Consider the following 18596-nt stretch of genomic DNA (forward strand, 5'->3'; position numbering starts at 1 on the left):
CTCAGCGGGGAGCCCACCAGTTTAGCGCCCATCTCCTCTGGTGCTCACACAGACCCTGGGTACCAAGTGGACCTCCACATGCCAGTTGTGGGATGTGGAGGCCTCGGACGCACAGCCTGGTTCCTGCATCCCAGAAGGCCTTCTCAATGGCAGGCCCGACACCTGGCTGCTCACTGAAACAGACCCTCGCATCCTGTCTCCAGGGCTGAGCCAGCACGGGACAGGGCTGGAACTGTCAAGGCCCACTCTGTTTGGCGACACTGTGTTCTGGCCACAGAGGCCCATCCTCTGATCTGGAATGTGGGGCTGGAGGCTTCGGGTGCTCGGGAAAACCATGGAGATTCTGGGTCCGCCTGAATGCCAACTTGAAGGTGCCCATCTGTGGTTCTCAGAAGGCCCCTGGGCAGGCTGGCTCGGGGCAGGGTTCGGCCTCCTCCTGCCCTCACCTCCCAAAGCACTCCTGGGCAGCCTGGGCTCTGAAGCCACTGCAGAATCCAATCCCTGGGTCAGCACAACCTCCCCACCGAGGTTGCTACAGAAGGGGTCCTCAGAAGGGCTGGAGCTCTGGGCTTGATGGAAAACGGGGTGGGGGGCCCATCACTGACCCCAGGTAGAAGCCCGGCCACCTTAGCCCTGCCGTAGAGGAGGTGCCACAGAGGTTCAGCCACTGAAGCACCTGTGATAGCTTTTAGCAGAATCCAAACCATGCTACACCCTGTCCTGCCCCGCCCTGCCTCTGCCTGGGCCTGCTCCCCACCCTGGTCCTTCTTGGCCTGGTACCGACACGCCACGTGTCAATCACCCCCAGCCCCGCACCCAGGCTTTGCCAAAGGGTCCTAAGTCCTTCCCACGTACCTCGCAGATCTTCTCTAGAGACGGAACGAAGAAGTCATCGCACACTATGGCCAAGGCGTAGAACATGTACAGAGCCTGTGAAGGAAATGGGGAGACAGAGAGTGTCAGCCAGAATTCCTGCCACTGATGGGCACGGCCAGGCGTCCATCACCCTCCAAAGCAGCCTGCTCGGGCAGAGGCCAGGTGACCAGAGGGAGGCACAGAGGAAAATTCCAGCACCACAGAGATGTGATTCCTCAATTCCCTCACTGACAGATGGAGAAACTGAAGCCCAGACAGGAGAAATCACTTGCTGAGCAGCGGAGGGGACCAGAACTCATGCCACAGGGTCCTGTGCCCCTTCCTCTCTTCTTAAAGAAGCAGCTCTCTCTTCAGCACCACGGTAGGCCCTCAAAAGGCAGGCCCTAATCTTAAGGGCCAAGAGGAAAGTATTTAAAATTGCCATTTTAAGAGTTTAAAATAATCATCATCCTGATTTCCCCTCTTTAGTTTTAGAGAAGGCATCATTTCCTTGTTACTGACTGCCCACTTCCTGCCAAAACAGACGGCAACGTGAGACCCAGCATTTCCTGGGACGCTGCTTGATGTCGGTCCAGGTTAAAATCCACAAGCCATTTACACTGGGAGGCTCATGGAACAGAGTCCAAATTCCAGTGCTAATCCTTGGAAGTATTTGCCTTGTGATTTTGGATAAGTCACATCTCTAGGTCTCGGTTTCTTCTGTTTGATGACAGAGTAAGAACAGATGGGCAGTTTTTAGATGGTTTCATCTACAGAACTCTTCCCTGACCTGTCCACCCAACACGGTTCTACTGAGCTCATCTTATGTGCCAGGTACTATTCTAGCCATTAGGGATAGGTGGCGAGGATGCCAGGAAAAGCCTCTGCCTCTTTGTGGGGCATGAGCAGATACGCAAATGAAGTATCTGTAACTGCCAGGAAACAGCAAGTGCAAAGGTCCTGAGGCAGGAACATGTTTGATGCATTTGAGGAACAGCAAGGTCACTGGTGCAGGTAGAAAAGAGTGAGAATAAGGTGGAAAATAAAGAATGTGACGCTGGAGGGAGAGGCAAGGAGCAGGACCTGTGGAAAGGAGATGGGATTTTACTCTAGGCGCTGGTGGAAGCCATTTTTTCTTCAAAGAAAAAGTGACATGAATGGCCTGTTCGCAAAAGAGGGAAAGGCTGGGCTGCTTCAGCTAAAACAGCGTGATATTATGACAACTTTACAATTATTTAACTGTGATTAAAGCGGAAGATCTATCAACTGTGACCAAAGCATCTGAGGCAGATGTCTACTGGAGTCCAGGTGTGGCTTTCGCTGAATTTGACACATTATCTTTTGGGGGGAAGGAAAAAGGAAACAAATACTGGGGATGTGGGTAAAGCGGACAGAGAGAGGGTGGGAGAGACCCTGCTACAAAGCTTAGGATACCGACTTGAATTCACACCCTCGGAAGTTTCCCCCCAACAGCATCTCCCAGGCAAAGGGTGTCCCGTGAGGGTGAAGGGCCTCTGGCTCCCCTGACTTCTCAGAAACACTGGAGAGAAAAGGGGGCCAAGATGACACCACTGTTTCCTTCACTTGGGCCCGAAGTTCTGAGAAGCTTCTTAGTGCTACAGACAAAAACTGGCTCTAAAGCTCCAGCCTTTTCTTGCTCTAAAGAAGGGCTCAGCAAACTTTCTTAAAGGGTCAGATAGTAAATATTTGAGTCCTCGCAGGCCACACAGTCCGTCTTGACTCTGGTGCTGTAGAAGAGTAGCCATGGAATGCGTGTGGTTGCATTCCAATAAAACTTTATTTATAAAAACAGGAGGTAGGCTAGATTTGGTTCTCCAGACATAGTTGGGTAATGCCTGGCCTAAAAGGTTCCTGCCTGGTGGCGTAGTGGTTAAGAATCCACCTGCCAATGCAGGGGACACGGGTTCGAGCCCTGGTCCAGGAAAATCCCACATGCCGCAGAGCAACTAAGCCTGTGCGCCACAACTACTGAGCCTGCGCTCTAGAGCCCATGAGCCACAACTCCTGAGCCCGCACGCCACAACTACTGAAGCCCATGCACCTAGAGCCTGTGCTCTGTGACAAAAGAAGCCACCGCTGGGCTTCCCTGGTGGTGCAGTGGTTGAGAATCCTCCTGCCAATGCAGGGGATATGGGTTCAAGCCCTGGTCCGGAAAGATCCCACATGCTGCGGAGCAACGAAGCCCATGCGCCACAACTACTGAGCCTGCGCTCTAGAGCCCTTGAGCCACAACTACTGAGCCTGCGCGCCTACAGCCCATGCTCCACAACAAAGAGAAGCCACCGCACCACAACGAAGAGTAGCCCCCACTCACCGCAACTAGAGAAAGCCCGTGCACAGCAACAAAGACCCAACGCAGCCAAAAATAAATAAATAAAATAAATTTATTTAAAAAAAAAAAAGAGAAGCCACCGCAACGAGAAGCCTGCACACGGCAAGGAAGAGTAGCCCCTGCTCGCCTCAACTAGAGAAAGCCCGCGCACAGCAACGAAGACCCAACACAGCCAAGTAAATAAGTAAATAAAATTTTTTTAAAAATTAAAAAAAAAAGGTTCCTGCAAAATTCTTGAGGTCCTCTCAGGTTCAGGAAAAAAAGCTTTGTCAAGACTTTGATGAGGCAGAGGGACAGAACTATGGGACTAATTTGCCAAACCCACACCCCCTCAGTGAAAGGAGAGGGCATGGGAAAGCCAGAGATACTAGGAAGATAATAACTCTATTAGAGAAATAATACACAGGTCTGTCACTCAAAATTTGCCCACAACCTTCATTTTCACCAGTGGTTTATCCTGTTAATTAAAACTTCACTCATACATTATTCTCAGGTGGCGACTCTCTATGTGAGAACCCCAGCTTTCCCTTGCTTAATTATCTCTTGCAAAGACGAATACTGGGTTGGGTTTAAATATGTAAGCAGATGGTTCCGGGTGCTCAGGGAACCACATCAGGAGGAACATTTGCTGTGACTGATGCAAAGTAGAAAATTAAACCCTGAGCACTTTCATTTCCCTGCACTAAACAATGGGGCTGGCAAACTTCTCCTACAAAGGGACAGATAGTAAATTTTTTTGGCTTTGTGGATCAGAGTCTCCGACACAGCTACTCAGCTCTGCTAGTGAAGCACAAAAGCAGCCACAGATGATACAGAAAAGCGTGAGAATGGCTGTGTTCCAATAAAACTTTATTTACAGACATGGGCAGTGGCTGCGGGCTGTAGTTTGCCTGCAGAGAAGAGCAACTTTTACCTATAATTAGTTTTGAGCTCACTATGCCTTTTTGAACGGCTACTTGAACTCCACCACTGGTCATCAGGCTCATCTAACACCGAGGGAAGTTTGAGAAGAAGGGCACCGAAGTCTTAAACTAGTTATGCCAAGGCAGTAAAATGTGGGGGGATCCAGGGGATCATGATAGCAAGAGGGGACAGAGCCCTTATCACGTGCCCTGCGACGTCTGATGGACTTGACCCATGTTCACTTGTATTTATACATCTGGGAAAGATGCTGTCACTCCCATCTTATAAAAGCAGAAAATGAGGCACAAGAAGACATGAATCCTTGTCTCGGCTCTGGGGCCACTCGCTGTGTGACACTGAACAAGTCATTTCATATCCTTAAGCTTTCATTTCTTTGTGGTTAAAACACATCCAGCATCTGTTCTCACAGGGCTCTACAAAGACTGGATGAGACCTTTGACACGCTGTGCTCTGAAGACAGGTTTCACATGCCTGAAGTTCAGGGACGTCCCACCCCGAGAGGGCCACTTACACCAAGGATATGCAGCAGGACGGCTCCGTGCTGTCGCTCGCTATTGGAGAACAGGTCTGTGGGGAACTCATGAATCGCTGGAAGACAAGAGGACATGGTAAGGTATTCAATATTAGTTATCAAGGGGTGTCATTTGAGGCCTGGGGGGGTCGGCCATGGAACTGAAGAGCCCCCCTGGTGTTAGACTGCCAGGGGAGAGGCCAGCTACTTCTCTGTCCAGGGCAGACCTGTGCTCTTAGGAAAACATTGCTGGATATGGAATTATCCCCATATTCTAGTACCTTAAAGTTGATCATCTTTTGCATATCCCTTGCAATTAAAAAAAAAGAATGAAACACTTCATACCCACTAGGATGGCTATAAACAAAAAGACAGATAATAACAGGGGTTGGCAAGGATGTGGAGATACTGGAACCCTCACACATTACTAGTGGGAATGCAAAATGGTGCAGTCCTTTTGGAAAACAGTCTGGCAGTTCCTCAAAAGGTTAAACAGAGTTACCATATGACCCAGCAATTCCACTCCCAAGTATCTTCCCAGGAGAAATGAAAACATATGTCCACACAAAACCCACACACGAAATGTTCATAGCAGTATTATTCATAATAAGCAAAATGCAGAAACAACCCAAACATCTACCAACTGATGAGTGGATAAATAAAGCGTGATATATACATACAAATGGAATATTATTTGGCAATAAGAAGAAACGAAGTACTGATACATGTTACAACACGGAGGAAGCTTGAGGACATTTCGCTAAGAAGCCACTCACAAAAGACTGCCTATTGTATGATTTCATTAATATAAAATGTGCAGAACAGGCAAATCCATAGAGATAGAGGTGGATTAATGGTTGCCTAAGGCTGGAGGGTATGGGGTTTGGGGGATGACAGCTAAAAGGTACAGGGTTTCTTTTTGGGATAATGAAAATGTTCTAAAATTGTTTGTGGTGATGCTTGCACAATTCTGAATACTAAGAGCCACTGAATCGTACACTTTAAACAGATGAATTGTATGGTATATGAATGAATTACATCTCAATAAAGTTACCAAAAAAAGTATAAAGAAGTCAAAAGTCACCAAAGAAGAAAATCGGGATGGTTCCTTGTTTTGTCAATGGATTCCAATCACATTCCTAGCAGACAGCTTTCCAAGTGGCTTCAACACACACTCGGATCTGTCACAAACACAATCCCTGCCAACGGTCAGGCTGAGGCCAGGGATGGCTGTCCTGCTTGGGAGGGCAGGCTCCAAGGTCACACGGCCAACTTCAGTTCTCTGCTCTAATATTTACAGGCTGGGTCGACAGGGACATGTTCCTTAACCTCTTTGTGCCTCAGTTTCCTCATCGGTAAAACGGTGAGCCTAATTTTAATAACATGCCTTACTGTTACAGCGTGTCAAGCTTGTGGTGGGCTTCAAACCTGCATCCCCCCACCCCCCCCGCCCAGGAATGTGGAATACTCTTCCCTCACCACTGTCAAGTCAGAACTGAGAAGCAGCTCCACAAAGAGGAGAGGGGAGGTCCATCCCCTTCCGCTAGAGTCGCTTCGGAGCTCAGGGACAGGCGGCCTCTTGCAAAGCCCTTCCAGCCTGTCCCAGACCCATCAGCCCCTCCTCCCAATCTCTCCTCCTGCCCACAATGGACCTGTCACTCCAGAGGGGGAAGCCAAGATCCCAGAGAGGTCAAGTGACGTTGGCAGGGTCGAGGATGGCAGTGCCAGTACTAGGAAAATCTCCTGTCCCCAGGGAGAGTACTCTTATAGCGGTGCCACACAGAGCAGAGGAAACGATCCATGGGAGGCGAGGCTCTAGGTAAGCCTGGAGGGGGACCTGATGCCGAGCTGGAACAAGGGAGGAGGTGAGGGCCGACAGCATCCTTGTCCCCTAACCTCTCAGGCCCCTCAGGTGCCAGGTGTGCTTCCACTGGCATAGGTGGCATCTCAGGTCACTGAGTACCATGTCATAGGCCCTTCTTTGGCCCAAGGATGCTCCTATGGGGCGGGTACTGCCACTTCTGTTATGGGCTCTTGGACCTCAATGTCACCTGTAATGGCAGAATAATTCCTCCTCACCGCCCCGTCCCCCATTGGAGATGACCAACAGGTAACTATTTTATTTTGTGAATGTCATTTTTGCAGGTTCCCCGTCAGACACCAAAACACCCCCATGTCCTTGGCACTTCAGCTAGACCGGAAGCTTCTGGAAGGCAGGGATCCACATTGCCCTGCATTGCATTCACAGTGCCTCGGCCAGGCCTGGCACACAGTAGGTTCTCAATAGACCTTAACACTCAGTTGAATAAACAATGCTAAAATATTAACAAAAATGACAATCTACATCATCTCATCCTGTTAGAATGCTTTCGTTACCCTTGCAAACCTCTTAAATGCCTAGAATGATACCTGGTTCAGAGTGGGCACTTGATAAACACTTATAAACTTCCAGGACAAAAATCCCTTCTCTGTAAATATAATTTGGCTCTAAGCTCTGAAAGGATGGTTTCTCCCTTAAAACAGAAAACTTTTCTGTTTAAGATGAGATTCTCCCAACAAGACCTAGAAAACATTAGCTCCCCAGACTCCCAGAACACGTTCCCACTTTAAAACAAGCAGCATTTAATGAAACATAGATTCTTTCACTTCTTTTTCCCCTGTAATCAAACTTCTTTAATAGAATTGCTGCTGTCAGTTCAAGGGCATGGGTCTACTTCAAGGCTTGTCAGCTCAGAGATGGAGAATTATAAAGGCAGTAACCCAACATTCCTGCGTCCGGTATCTTGTTTCCAGGAGAAATGTAACTGTCTGGGATATTTCAGGGCAGATCAAGCAGACATTTCTGCCATGAAAATTCGAGCCAGTTTTTGATTCTCCAAAGCAGTGACTTATCCAATACTGGGCACTCTTGGAAAATTAGAATCAAGTAATGCTGCTTTCTGCCATAAGGACATTATCGTCTGGGCTCCAGCAGAGAGGGGATGCAGGTTATAAATGGCTTTGTCCTTGGTAGGAACAGGCTTCTAATGGTTCAGCCGCAGTGCCTTGCTCTGTGACCCCACGCGTACGCTGGAGGGCTGTGGAAGGGAGTGAATGCCATCATGGTCTGAATTTTGCCAGCAGAGACAGAGTGACCGGCAGAGCTACCAGCTGCTAATCACCCTCTGTACCCACCCAAGTCTTCTGGACACACCCTGAGCCCATGAGGCAGGCACCGCCGCCACAAATATCCCTGTTTTCCAGATGAGACTCAGCGGGGGAGTGACTAGTTCAGGGACCACATAAACCAGGACGCAGCAGGGGGATCCTGAGTTCCTCGTCCAGGGTTAAGGGCTGCCTCTAACGTGGATAGAAATCATGCTGCACTGATTTGAAATGGGTCCTGATTCAACTACCCATCAGCTTGTGGGACCCTGGCCGAGTCATTTAACCTCTCTGTCCTTCTATTTCTTCAGTGGCGATCTGCTGCCATGCAAGGTGGTGAAACAGTCATCATTACTGTGTGTGCATGCCCTGGCGTGGATAGCAAAGGCTGCAAGCAGGGAGATGGCCACCCTGCCCTCCCTAGTTGGCAGCTGGAAGCTGGGACCAGTCCACTCCCCAGTTTAAGAGTCACATCCTCTAGAAATTGGCATACAGGGGGCGGGGTGTAGAGACCATGGAGCACATGCCTCAGAAACTCCACCCCTCCCACCTTCGTCATCAACAGCAACAATTTTATTTTTTAATTTTATTATTTTTAATTAATTTTTATTGGGGTATAGTTGCTTTACAATGTTGTGTTAGTTTCTGCTGTACAGCAAAGTGAATCAGCTATTCATATACATACATCCCCTCTTTTTTGGATTTCCTTCCCATTTAGGTCACCAGAGAGCACTGAGTAGAGTTCCCTGTGCTATACAGTAGGTTCTAATTAGTTACCTAATAGTGTGCATATGTCAGTTCCAATCTCCCAAGTCGTCCCTCCCCCCTTTCCCCCCACCCCGGTATCCACATGTCCATTCTTTACGTCTGTGTCTCTATTTCAACAGCAGCAATTTTAAACTGCAGGCAGCCTATGCAGCTGCTTAAGGCTTTGTTTTCAGAAGCAGGTAACTTAGGTTTCAGGAAGTGCCTCTGTCCTTTACTTGTTAGCTGCATGACCTTGGCGAGTTGTTTAACACCTCGGGACTGTTACCTCACCTATAAATGGGGATGTAACGGAACCTGCCCGCCAGGCTGCTGTCAGGATTAAGTGATACAGATAGTGTATGCACCACACTTATCCCAGCTAGGCTGCCATCCCTCTGAGGATTGTTGACTTATAGGCTCCGCCCTCCACACCAGGTCTGTGCCCGCTGTTCCAGAGGATGAGCCTTGGTTTGTGAAAGCAAAAGAGAAGATGAGATCAGCTTAGCGGGGAAAAGAGCAAGCGTGATTATACCGGCCATGTTAGGATCTGAATGCTGGTGCAGTTTAATCCCAGCTTCCTGAGAAAACCTTCTTCTCCTCTCTTGGGCTCGCTGGGATTGGGGTCCCCCGGCCACGTTCAACGGTGGGATGCTTTCGTGTCTGAGAGGGGCCGAGTCTGCCCTATCCGCTCAAATCCCCACCAGGGAGAAGAGAGGAATCAGCAGGGCGCACACAAGCGGCTTTCGAGGTCACGCATAAGCCTTTAAGCCGCAGAAATCTGGTGGGTGTAGGGAAGAGATGTGTCTGCAGGTGGAGCTGAGCTCAGGAAACCACAGATGATTCCAGCAACTTCCACACCCGGGGGCGGGCAGGGGAGGAGGAGGAGGGGAGATAAAGCTGCCAGCGACCCAGCAGCCACTCCCCACCCCTCTTTTAGGATTCTTTCCTGTGGACCTCGGAGCCCAGAGTTGGTTTCTCCGTCACTCTTGGTTCTGGAACATCCCCCCACCACTGTGTGCAGGGCAGGGCGGAACTGGGGCGGGAGGTCTTTCCTGCCAGTTGCCTTCCTGAACATTGCGGGGAGGAATGTAAGGTCCCAGGGGACATCTGCCATCCCCTCCCCACCACTAGCTACTAAGTTCTCTAACACCTTATAAGCCAGACCCCTAGAGCACACTTGACCCTTCCTGTTGACACACACAGTTACATGGGTGATGCCATTATATTTCAGAAACCCTGAATTTATGTTGCCCTTTCAAGGCTCTATACTTTGGCCAACATTGCTGCTAGTTCCAAAGTGTATGAATTTGTTCAACAAGTATTTACTAAGCCCCCACGCAGCAGGTGATGGACTCTCTGGGAGCAGGTGGATGAGGCCCTGATGCATCTGTGGGCATCCTTAGGCCTGGCAGCTCTTCACCTTGGAGGGCGATGGGAACTTCTGGAGAAAGCCAAAGTTATTCAGAAAGCAGGAGGTTATCAGGATGGCGAACACCCTGATCCTGAATGAGTTCAAGTCAATACATGCTTCTTGAGCATTTACTACGTGCCAGGTGCTAGGCTAGGGGCTTAGCCTTGAGGATGTGCCCTTAACGGGCTGGTGAGGGTCCAATAAGGCAACAAATGATTGAGAGACAGGAAGAAGCCTGCTGTGATGGTGAGGCATGAAGGAAGCCAGGGGTTACTGGCCTGGGGGAGGTGGGACGGGCAGCAAGCCCATGGAGAGAGTGGCACCCTCGTCAAGTTTTGGAGGCTGCGTTACTGACTTTTCAAAGTCCTTTAATCTGCCATGTCAGTCCTGAGAAGATCATTATTCCCATTTTCTTGATGAGGAAATGGAGGCTCTGCGAGACTTAAGGAGTCACCTGCAGTCATACAACCACTGTTTGGCACAGGTGAGAGAAGAATCCAGGCTGGAAGCCCAACCAGCACCAGGCTCTTTCCATCCAAGCATTTTACCCACAAGAGGGGCACATCTCGGGACTAAGGTCTCCTTTATCCAAGGAGCAGGTTCTGTTTTCCTGGAAGCTCCAAGGGCCGTGTCAAGAAGTCATGCTCTCAAAAGGAGGAATACACATTGCATGTCTTAGGTCAATTCCACTTATAGCCCAGGACCCACTCATACAGGGGTCTAGCCCATTATTCTGTGGATCCAGGGGAAACCTGTCACTCATTTTCCTTGACCTCCTTGAAACATTTAATAAAACTGACCACTTCTTTTATGTATGAATGAACACATGTATGAATGTATGAATGAATGTATGTGTTATCTGTCTATCTACCCATCCATCCATCCATCCATCCATCCATCCACCCATCCACCCATCCACCCACCCACCCACCCACCCACCCACCCATCCATCCACCCATCCACCCATCCACCCACCCACCCACCCATCCATCCACCCATCCATCCATCCATCCATCCATCCATCCATCCAACCATCCATCCATCCACCCATCCATCCACCCATCCATCCACCCATCCATCCACCCATCCATCCATCCATCCATCCATCCATCCATCCATCCACCCATCCATCCATCTTACACACAGTAAGACTCGTTCATTGTGATGTGCATTTCTATGGGTTCTCACGCCTCTGAGACAGAAGAGTTCCCCCACCCCCAAGTTCCCTTCTGCAGCCTTTTTGTAGTTAAACTCTCCCCCGAACCCCAACCCCTGATGTGTTGCCTTTTTCACAATGTCATATCAATGGAATCATGGAATATATAGCCTTTTTGGTCTGGCTCCTTTCATTTAGCAAAACGCATTCAGGTTCACCCACACTGTTGTGTGACTCCATCTTCTTGCAATGTTCTCTCTTAGTTTCTTTGACCTCACACTGTCCACACTTGCCCAGTCTTCTTTAGAGGGACCTCTCCTCTGTGGGACCCCAAATCTTGGGGTTCCAGGGGATTTTCCCTGAGCCCTCTTCTCCCCAGGTGACCTGGCTTTGAGTTTTAATCTCTGCAGACTTCTCCCAGATCTCAATCTTTCCTGAGCTCAAGATCTAACATACCCAGCTGGCAATGGCACATCACTCTCTGGCCATCTTATAAATACCTTAAACCTGTCCCCAGCGAACGGCCCACCCTCCATATTGGGCTGGTGCCATCCTTGATGACCTCCTCCTCCCTCATACCCTGTGATAAGTGGACAGGCCAGTTGGCACTCAGCATCCATTTCGACTTCCCTCCATGAGCCTTCCTGTCAAGAACACTAGGTACGGGTGTGCGGGCCGTGCACTGCATGTTCACACATACTAGCTCTGCTACCTATTCTGTGAAACCTGACCTACCATGCAGCTAGGGTTCTGAATGAGAAGTAGGTTCGGCCAACCTAGCAGATTCAGAGGACAGAAAAGAGGGAGAGGTGTTATTCCTCTGGCAACCAAGGCTTTGGAGATCTAAGTGTTGACAGGCTCTCCTGACAATAGCATCTACTTCCTTATTTGTACATAAGATGTTCTTGAATTTGAATATTCCATTTCCAATTCCTGCTCCTTTGGCCCTTCCTGCAATTTTGTAAGGACCTAATTCCCTGAATTCAATTCCTTTCTGTTGAAAATATTGAGAATGGTTCCTATTTCCTGCACTGAAAGCTAACTGGTACACTCTGCCCTCTTTTAGCCAATCCTCCACAATCTTACTTCCAAAACAGCTCTCGAGTCCCTCAGCTTCCTCATCTCCACCACCTGCATCCACTCTGGCTGGACCACTGCACCCGCCTTCTGCCTGGCCTCCCCACGACCATTCTCAATCTGCTCCTTTCTGTTTTCCACATGCATTTATGGCTTAGAACTCCTCAATGGCTTTCAACTACTCTTCAGAGAGATGCCCAGAATCCTACCAAGGTCTTCAAGACCCTGCGCGGTCCAGCCCTGGCAATTTCTCCAGTCTGCTCTGCTCTGGCTGCACTGGTCATGTCTGTGAGCTGCCAGGTCCTGGCACAAGACAGGTGTTCAGGAAATGCCCGTTGAGTGATGAGTATCTGGCCTTCCACCTCCCTTCTGACACAAACCCAGGAGCTGCTAGGATGAGCTCTGCCCGGAAGGATGCCCAGGAGGTGGTGTGGCTATCCCTCCTTTCTCAGCTTTTCAAACTGCTGCTTGGATGCTGAACCGTGACCCTTCCCAGACGGAGACTGTTTGACAGAGATGTCCTTCCATTAGATGCTGATCTTTCTTAAACCTTTTAATTAGTTGATTCTCTTCAGGGAATAGAAACTGTGAATTGAATTTTTCAAAAAGGAAAAAAAAATCGCCTCAAAACATGCCCTTCTCCCTTTGCTTTCTACCCTGGTTAAAAATAACCCCATATTCTAAGCCCTGACGTTTATCCTGAAACTATGAAAGCTAGATGGGAAGGCTGGGGAGTAATTTAAATAGCTTCAAATTTCTAGCATTTCGACTTCTGTGTTTTAGAAACCACCCAATGCCAGAAACCAAAGCAAAAAAAAAAAAAAAAAAAAATCGTGATTTTCCCCCAATTCTACGGTTTAAAATAAAGTTGCTAAGAATTGTATACCTTTCATGGACAACAGCTGAAATGTCTAGGTTTTATAGCATCACTCTCATGTCCCAAACAGGAGTAAAAATAATTAGATTAAATCATTGGCTTAACCAGCACGAAAATGAGTTTAAAATCTTCTCTCTCGTTTCAGTACATTCCAAAAGAGATCAAGCCCCACGAAAAATAAAAATATGGTTGGAAGATCCAGCAGGAAGATTGCTCTCTCCAAGAGAAACCACTGTGGAATTTCATGGCTGGCAGAGGCTCCAGATGCCAAGTGGCCCAGCTGTTCTCCACCCAGGAGGGGCCACGGGCTTATCAAAATCACCAGGGAAATATTTTCTAAGCCACCCTCGCCATCTCCACCTCTCTCCCTGCCCTGATGCTGAGCATCTTTCTCCCGCCCACGGAGAACCGCTTCATGCCCCATTTTCAAAGGGAGAGAGAACACTGGGGTCCAGACAGGTCAAGTGCTTCCCTCAGCATCACAGCTGGCTAGCAGCAGCAGGACAAGAGCCTGGACATGCAAACGGACGCCGGCCAGGCCATACAGGGTAACTCTGACCCATGTCCTCTGCAGCAGCTGGTTCAGGAAGCCCAACCACAACTGGCCCACAGCCATAGCAATGGTCCAGATGGTCAGGACGTGGTCAGTGAGGGCCAGCCTCCCTACTGTTTGTCCCAATTTCCAACTCAAGACCAGCCAGACAAAGCTAAATATGACCCCTACAATGGGGTGAATGGTGTCCCCCGCCAAAATTCATGTCCACCAGGAACCTTAAACTCAACCTTATTTGGAGAGAAGGTACATCAGACTGCTAGGGCTGCCGTAACAGAATTCCGCAGACTGGAGGACTTAAACAATAGAAATGAATTTTCTCACAGTTCTGGAGGCTGGAAGTTCAAGATCAAGGTGTTGGCAGGGCTGATTTCTGGTGAGAGCGCCCTTCCCGGCTTGTGGATGGTTGCCTTGTCACCGTGTCCTCACATGGCCTTTTCTTTGTGTGCGTGCACTTCTGTTCTGGTGTCTCTTTCACTTCTTTTTTTTTTTTTTTTTTTTTTTTTTGCTGTCTATGGGAAATTCACTTTTTTAAAAAAATTTTTATTGGAGTATAGTTGATTTAAAATGTTGTGTTAGTTTCTGCTGTAGAGCAAAATGAATTGGTTATACATATACATATATACACTCTTTTAGATTCTTTTCCCATGTAGGTCATTATATAGTACTGAGAAGAGTTCCCTGTGCTATACAGTAGGTCCTTTTTAGTTATCGATTTTATATATAGTAGTGTGTATATGTCAGTACCAATCTCCCAATTTATCCCTCCCCCCTACTTTCCCCACCCCCCCGGTAACCATAAGTTTGTTTTCTACATCTGTGACTCTTTCTGCTTTGTAAATAAGTTCATCTGTACCATTTTTTTAGATTCCACATATAAGCGATATCTTTCACTTCTTATGAGGACACCAGTTCTATTTCATTAGGGCCCTACCCTTACGACCTCATTTAACCTTAATTATCTCCCTAAGGGTGCTATTTCCAAATATCATCATTTTGGGGCTTAAGCTTCAACATATGGATTTTGAGGGAATGCAATTCCCTTGTTCATAACATAAGGTCTTTGCAGAGGTAGCTGAGTTAAAATGAGGTCATACTGGATTAGGGTGGGCCATAAATCCAATGACAGGTATCCTTCTAAGAAGGGGAAAGGACACACAGAAACAGAGAAGGTGGCCATGTGACCACAAACACAAAGATAGGAGTGATGTGTCCATAAGCCAAGGGACACCAAGGATTGCCGGCAGCTACCAGAAGCAAGGACAGAGACAAGGAAAAGATTCTCCTCAGAATTTCCAGGAGAAACCAACCTTGCTGATACTTTGATCTCTGACTTCTGGCCTCCAGAACTGAGAGAATACACTTCTACTGTTTAAGTCACCCAGTTTGTGGTAATTTGTAACAGCAGCCCTAGGAAATGAATACACTCCCCAAACCAACGGCATAAAATACCCTGCCTATATTTAGCCACCTCCAGCTTCCCCAGGCCGGCAACCTCCTTCAGGGCAAAATGGAAGTCTTTTCTTTTTTTCGCTATAAAGCTGCCGCACTCCACTACCTGCCTTTGAGTCTCTGGCAAACACAAGTGATGGTGGCCGACTCCTTTGTAGTAAACTCTCAATAAGTATCGGGGATTTGTTCTCATTCTGCGGGGGGGCCTTTGTTCACTGCCACGATAGGAAGAACCTCTAGTTGTGTCTGTATGTCTCTCTCCAGCACTAGGTTGAACATGCTGAGGGCTGTGAGGACAAACTGTTCACCCCGGTCTCGTCCCTCCCTCTACCGGATGGCATCCAGCAAGAGCATTTCACAGGCAGGCACACAGAACATCTGACGGGAATCAGTCACCAAGATTCCTGCCCATCACACAGCAACCCAACTCTGAGCCACTCGCCAGTGGGCACCACACAGTGCTATTAAGTTATCAAAAGGACAGTGGTTATTAAGATATAAACCATTTCTATTTGGAAAGATAGGCAAAACTTTTCTTAGCATAACCTCTTTTATGTATAAAACATAAACAGCAAATATATAAACAGGGCTTACTATGCACGAAGCCTTCTAAGTACTTTACACATAGTAGTTCATTTAATCCTCACAACAAGCCTGGGAAATATTATCATTAGTCCCATTTTACAGCTGGGCAAACTAGGGCACAGAAAGGTGATGTAATTTGTTCAAGGTCACACAGCAAGTAAGTGGCAGAGCCAAGACTGATACCTGAGTAATTCAGCTCTACAAGGCACTTGACTGTCTAACAAGAACCATAAAATGTTTCTTCTCTGACACAATATTTGGCATTTGTTCTAAGAATATCACTCAAAATGGGAGGGGGCACCATTTGTGTGAAGATACTTATTATTTCTAATGGTACAACACTGAAGCCACTAATTGTCCAGTAATAGGGAAATGGTTAAGTAGCTGTGATACATTCATCGAGTCCTTCCACAAACATTTACTGGCACCTACCAACGTCCTGACACTGTTCTACATACTGGGAATACATCAGTGAACATGACAGTGAAAGCCCCTGCCCTCATGTCACAATTTAGATAGAGTATTATCAAAAATGGTAAAGACACGGGATGTGGAAAAAATGTTTATCATAAATTTTAAAAAGAAACACACGAGAAAATCACCTATGGATTGTTTGCAGCTATGAACAAATAAGCAAATGAAAAGAACTAGAAAGAAACACACTAAAACCATTAAAACGGCTGTGGCACGTAAAAGAATCCTAAATCACTTTCCCTCCCATCACCCCCTTGCCAAACGCTTTATAACATGATTATATTGTTTTTTATAGTAAAATGTTTAAGTCCATTTATTATGATTTATCAGTAAAGAATGAAGCTTAAAAATATGGTGCATGAAAGAATCTAGCACAAACAGCATGATGTCACAGATATGATGCCCAAGTACCGTCAACACTACCCTCGGGCATAGAAATCAGAACCTCTGGGGTTGGGGGAGGGGCTGATTAGAAAAGGGCACAGGAAGCTTTCTAGGGTGACAGAAATGTTCTAGATCTTGACTGGGGTGGTAGTTACATGGTTACATACATTTGTCAAACTCAAGCTGTGCACTTAAAAATCTATTTTTTTAATATTTGTTATATGTCAGTAAAGAGAGATCCATAGAACTTCCCACAATATAGGAAAAGGGGAGCACATTTATTACCACTGATAAACCTTAGCACTCCCCACTGTTTTCCCTCATTGTCATAGTTTCGCAACATGGATGGACAAGTAACAAGCACCTGGATTCACGTGAAAATCGCACATGTCAGCCACCACCATGTTTCCTGTGGAGGAGACTTTGGGATGGGGCTGGATATGGTCCTTGCTGCTGCTAGAAAGGTGAACTCATCTCCCGAGCTCAGAAGCTCAGGAAGCAGCGTGGGCTTTGCCTGTTGTGACCCATTTTCAGGTGGGTTCATCACAACAGGCACTCTGCACCCCTGGAACAAGACCTTGATGTCACCTGAGCCATGTCACCATTGTCAAAGTCAGAAACAGAACCCACCTGACTTGTCCTGTTGTTCTCAGCCGGCAAAGGTGGGTGTGAGAATCAATTTGGGCCAGGTGTTAATTTCAGTTGCCTGATCAACCTGCAGAAACAATTATTGTCTGGCTAGACCATACAGCCAGCAGTCTGTGCAAAGTCCCAGGGACAAAGTTCTACACTGTGAGCCCTCATAAGATTGGGCTGTATCTGCTGTGGGTTGCTGATGTACCCCTGGCACTTCCACCAGAACCTGGCATGTAGGAGGCACCCATATTAGTTTCTTTTTTTTTATTGGCTGCATCTTCGTTTCTGTGCGTGGGCTTTCTCTAGTTGCGGCAAGCGGGGGCCACTCTTCATTGCAGTGCTCAGGCTTCTCATTGTGGTAGCTTCCCTTGGTGTGGAGCACAGGCTCTAGGAGTGCAGGTTTCAGTAGTTGCAGCACGGGGGCTCAGCAGTTGCGGCGCAGGAGCTCTGGGGCGTGCGGGCTCAGTAGTTGTGGCTCACAGGTTCTAGAGCGCAGGCTTCACTAGTTGCAGCACGGGGGCTCAGTAGTTGCGGCGCGGGGGCTGTAGAGTGCAGGCTCAGTAGTTGTGGCGCACAGGCTTAGTTGCTCCGCGGCATGTAGGATCTTCCCGGACCAGGGATCGAATCCGTGTCCCCTGCATTGGCAGGCGGATTCTTAACCAGTGTGCCACCAGGGAAGTCCCATATTAATTTCTTAGGGCTGCTGTAACAAAGTACCACACGCAAAGTGGCCTAAAACAACAGAAATTTATTCTCTTGTGGTTCTGAAGGCTGGAAGTCCAAAATCAAGGTGTGGCAGGGTTGGTTCCTTTCAGAGACTAAGGGAGAATCTGTTCCAGGCCTCTCTCCTGGCTTCTGGTGACAGCTGGCAATCCTTGGAGTTCCTTGACTTACAGACACATCACTCCGATCTCTGCTTCATCATCACAGAGCCTTCTCCTCTGGGCATCTGTGTCTTCACGTGGCTTTCTTGTAAGGAACCAGTCATTGGATTTAGCAAGCCCGCCCCGCTTCTCCAGGATGACCTCATCTTGACTAATCACATCTGCAAAGGCCCTATTTCCAAATAAGGTCAAAGTCACAGGTGCCAAGGGCTAGGACTTCAACATATCTTTGGGGGGACACAACTCAGCCCACAACTGCACTCACATTTGTTGACTTGATTAACCCTTCATCTACAGAACACAGGCACAGAAAACTACTCTGGGTTAATGAACTCTTAAGAACAACATAGTGATGGCTGTTATTAAGTCTTTTATATGCTCTGATTTGCCCCAGAACCATCTTGATTCACATCTGCTGTCCAGCATGATTAATAATGTCCCCTCTACTCTCCAAAGTGTCCCAGTTTGGATTATAAATTTCATGGCCACTCTATTCATGAGGAGTTCAGTGCCCCGTAGTAAAAATTCATACCAATCAGTCGAGAGAGTTCAAGTTAACCCATGCCTATGTGC

At 47.8% G+C, this 18596-nt stretch overlaps 1 protein-coding gene across 3 annotated transcripts in view; it reads right to left on the minus strand.

Annotated features, from left to right (window-relative positions):
• The window catches only part of SLC24A4 (solute carrier family 24 member 4), a 172238-nt gene that overhangs the window by 56952 nt on the left and 96690 nt on the right, over positions 1–18596 (minus strand). For all 3 annotated transcript variants that reach the window (XM_082451331.1, XM_082451330.1, XM_082451332.1), the window contains exons 3-4: positions 4644–4720; positions 856–930 (exon numbers count right to left, since the gene is read on the minus strand). In XM_082451331.1, coding sequence (XP_082307457.1) covers positions 856–930; positions 4644–4720 — 152 coding nt within the window. The remainder of the gene's footprint in view (positions 1–855; positions 931–4643; positions 4721–18596) is intronic.

Source organism: Balaenoptera physalus (genome assembly GCF_965194825.1).
Source record: "Balaenoptera physalus genome assembly, chromosome: 2".
Taxonomy (NCBI): domain Eukaryota; kingdom Metazoa; phylum Chordata; class Mammalia; order Artiodactyla; family Balaenopteridae; genus Balaenoptera; species Balaenoptera physalus.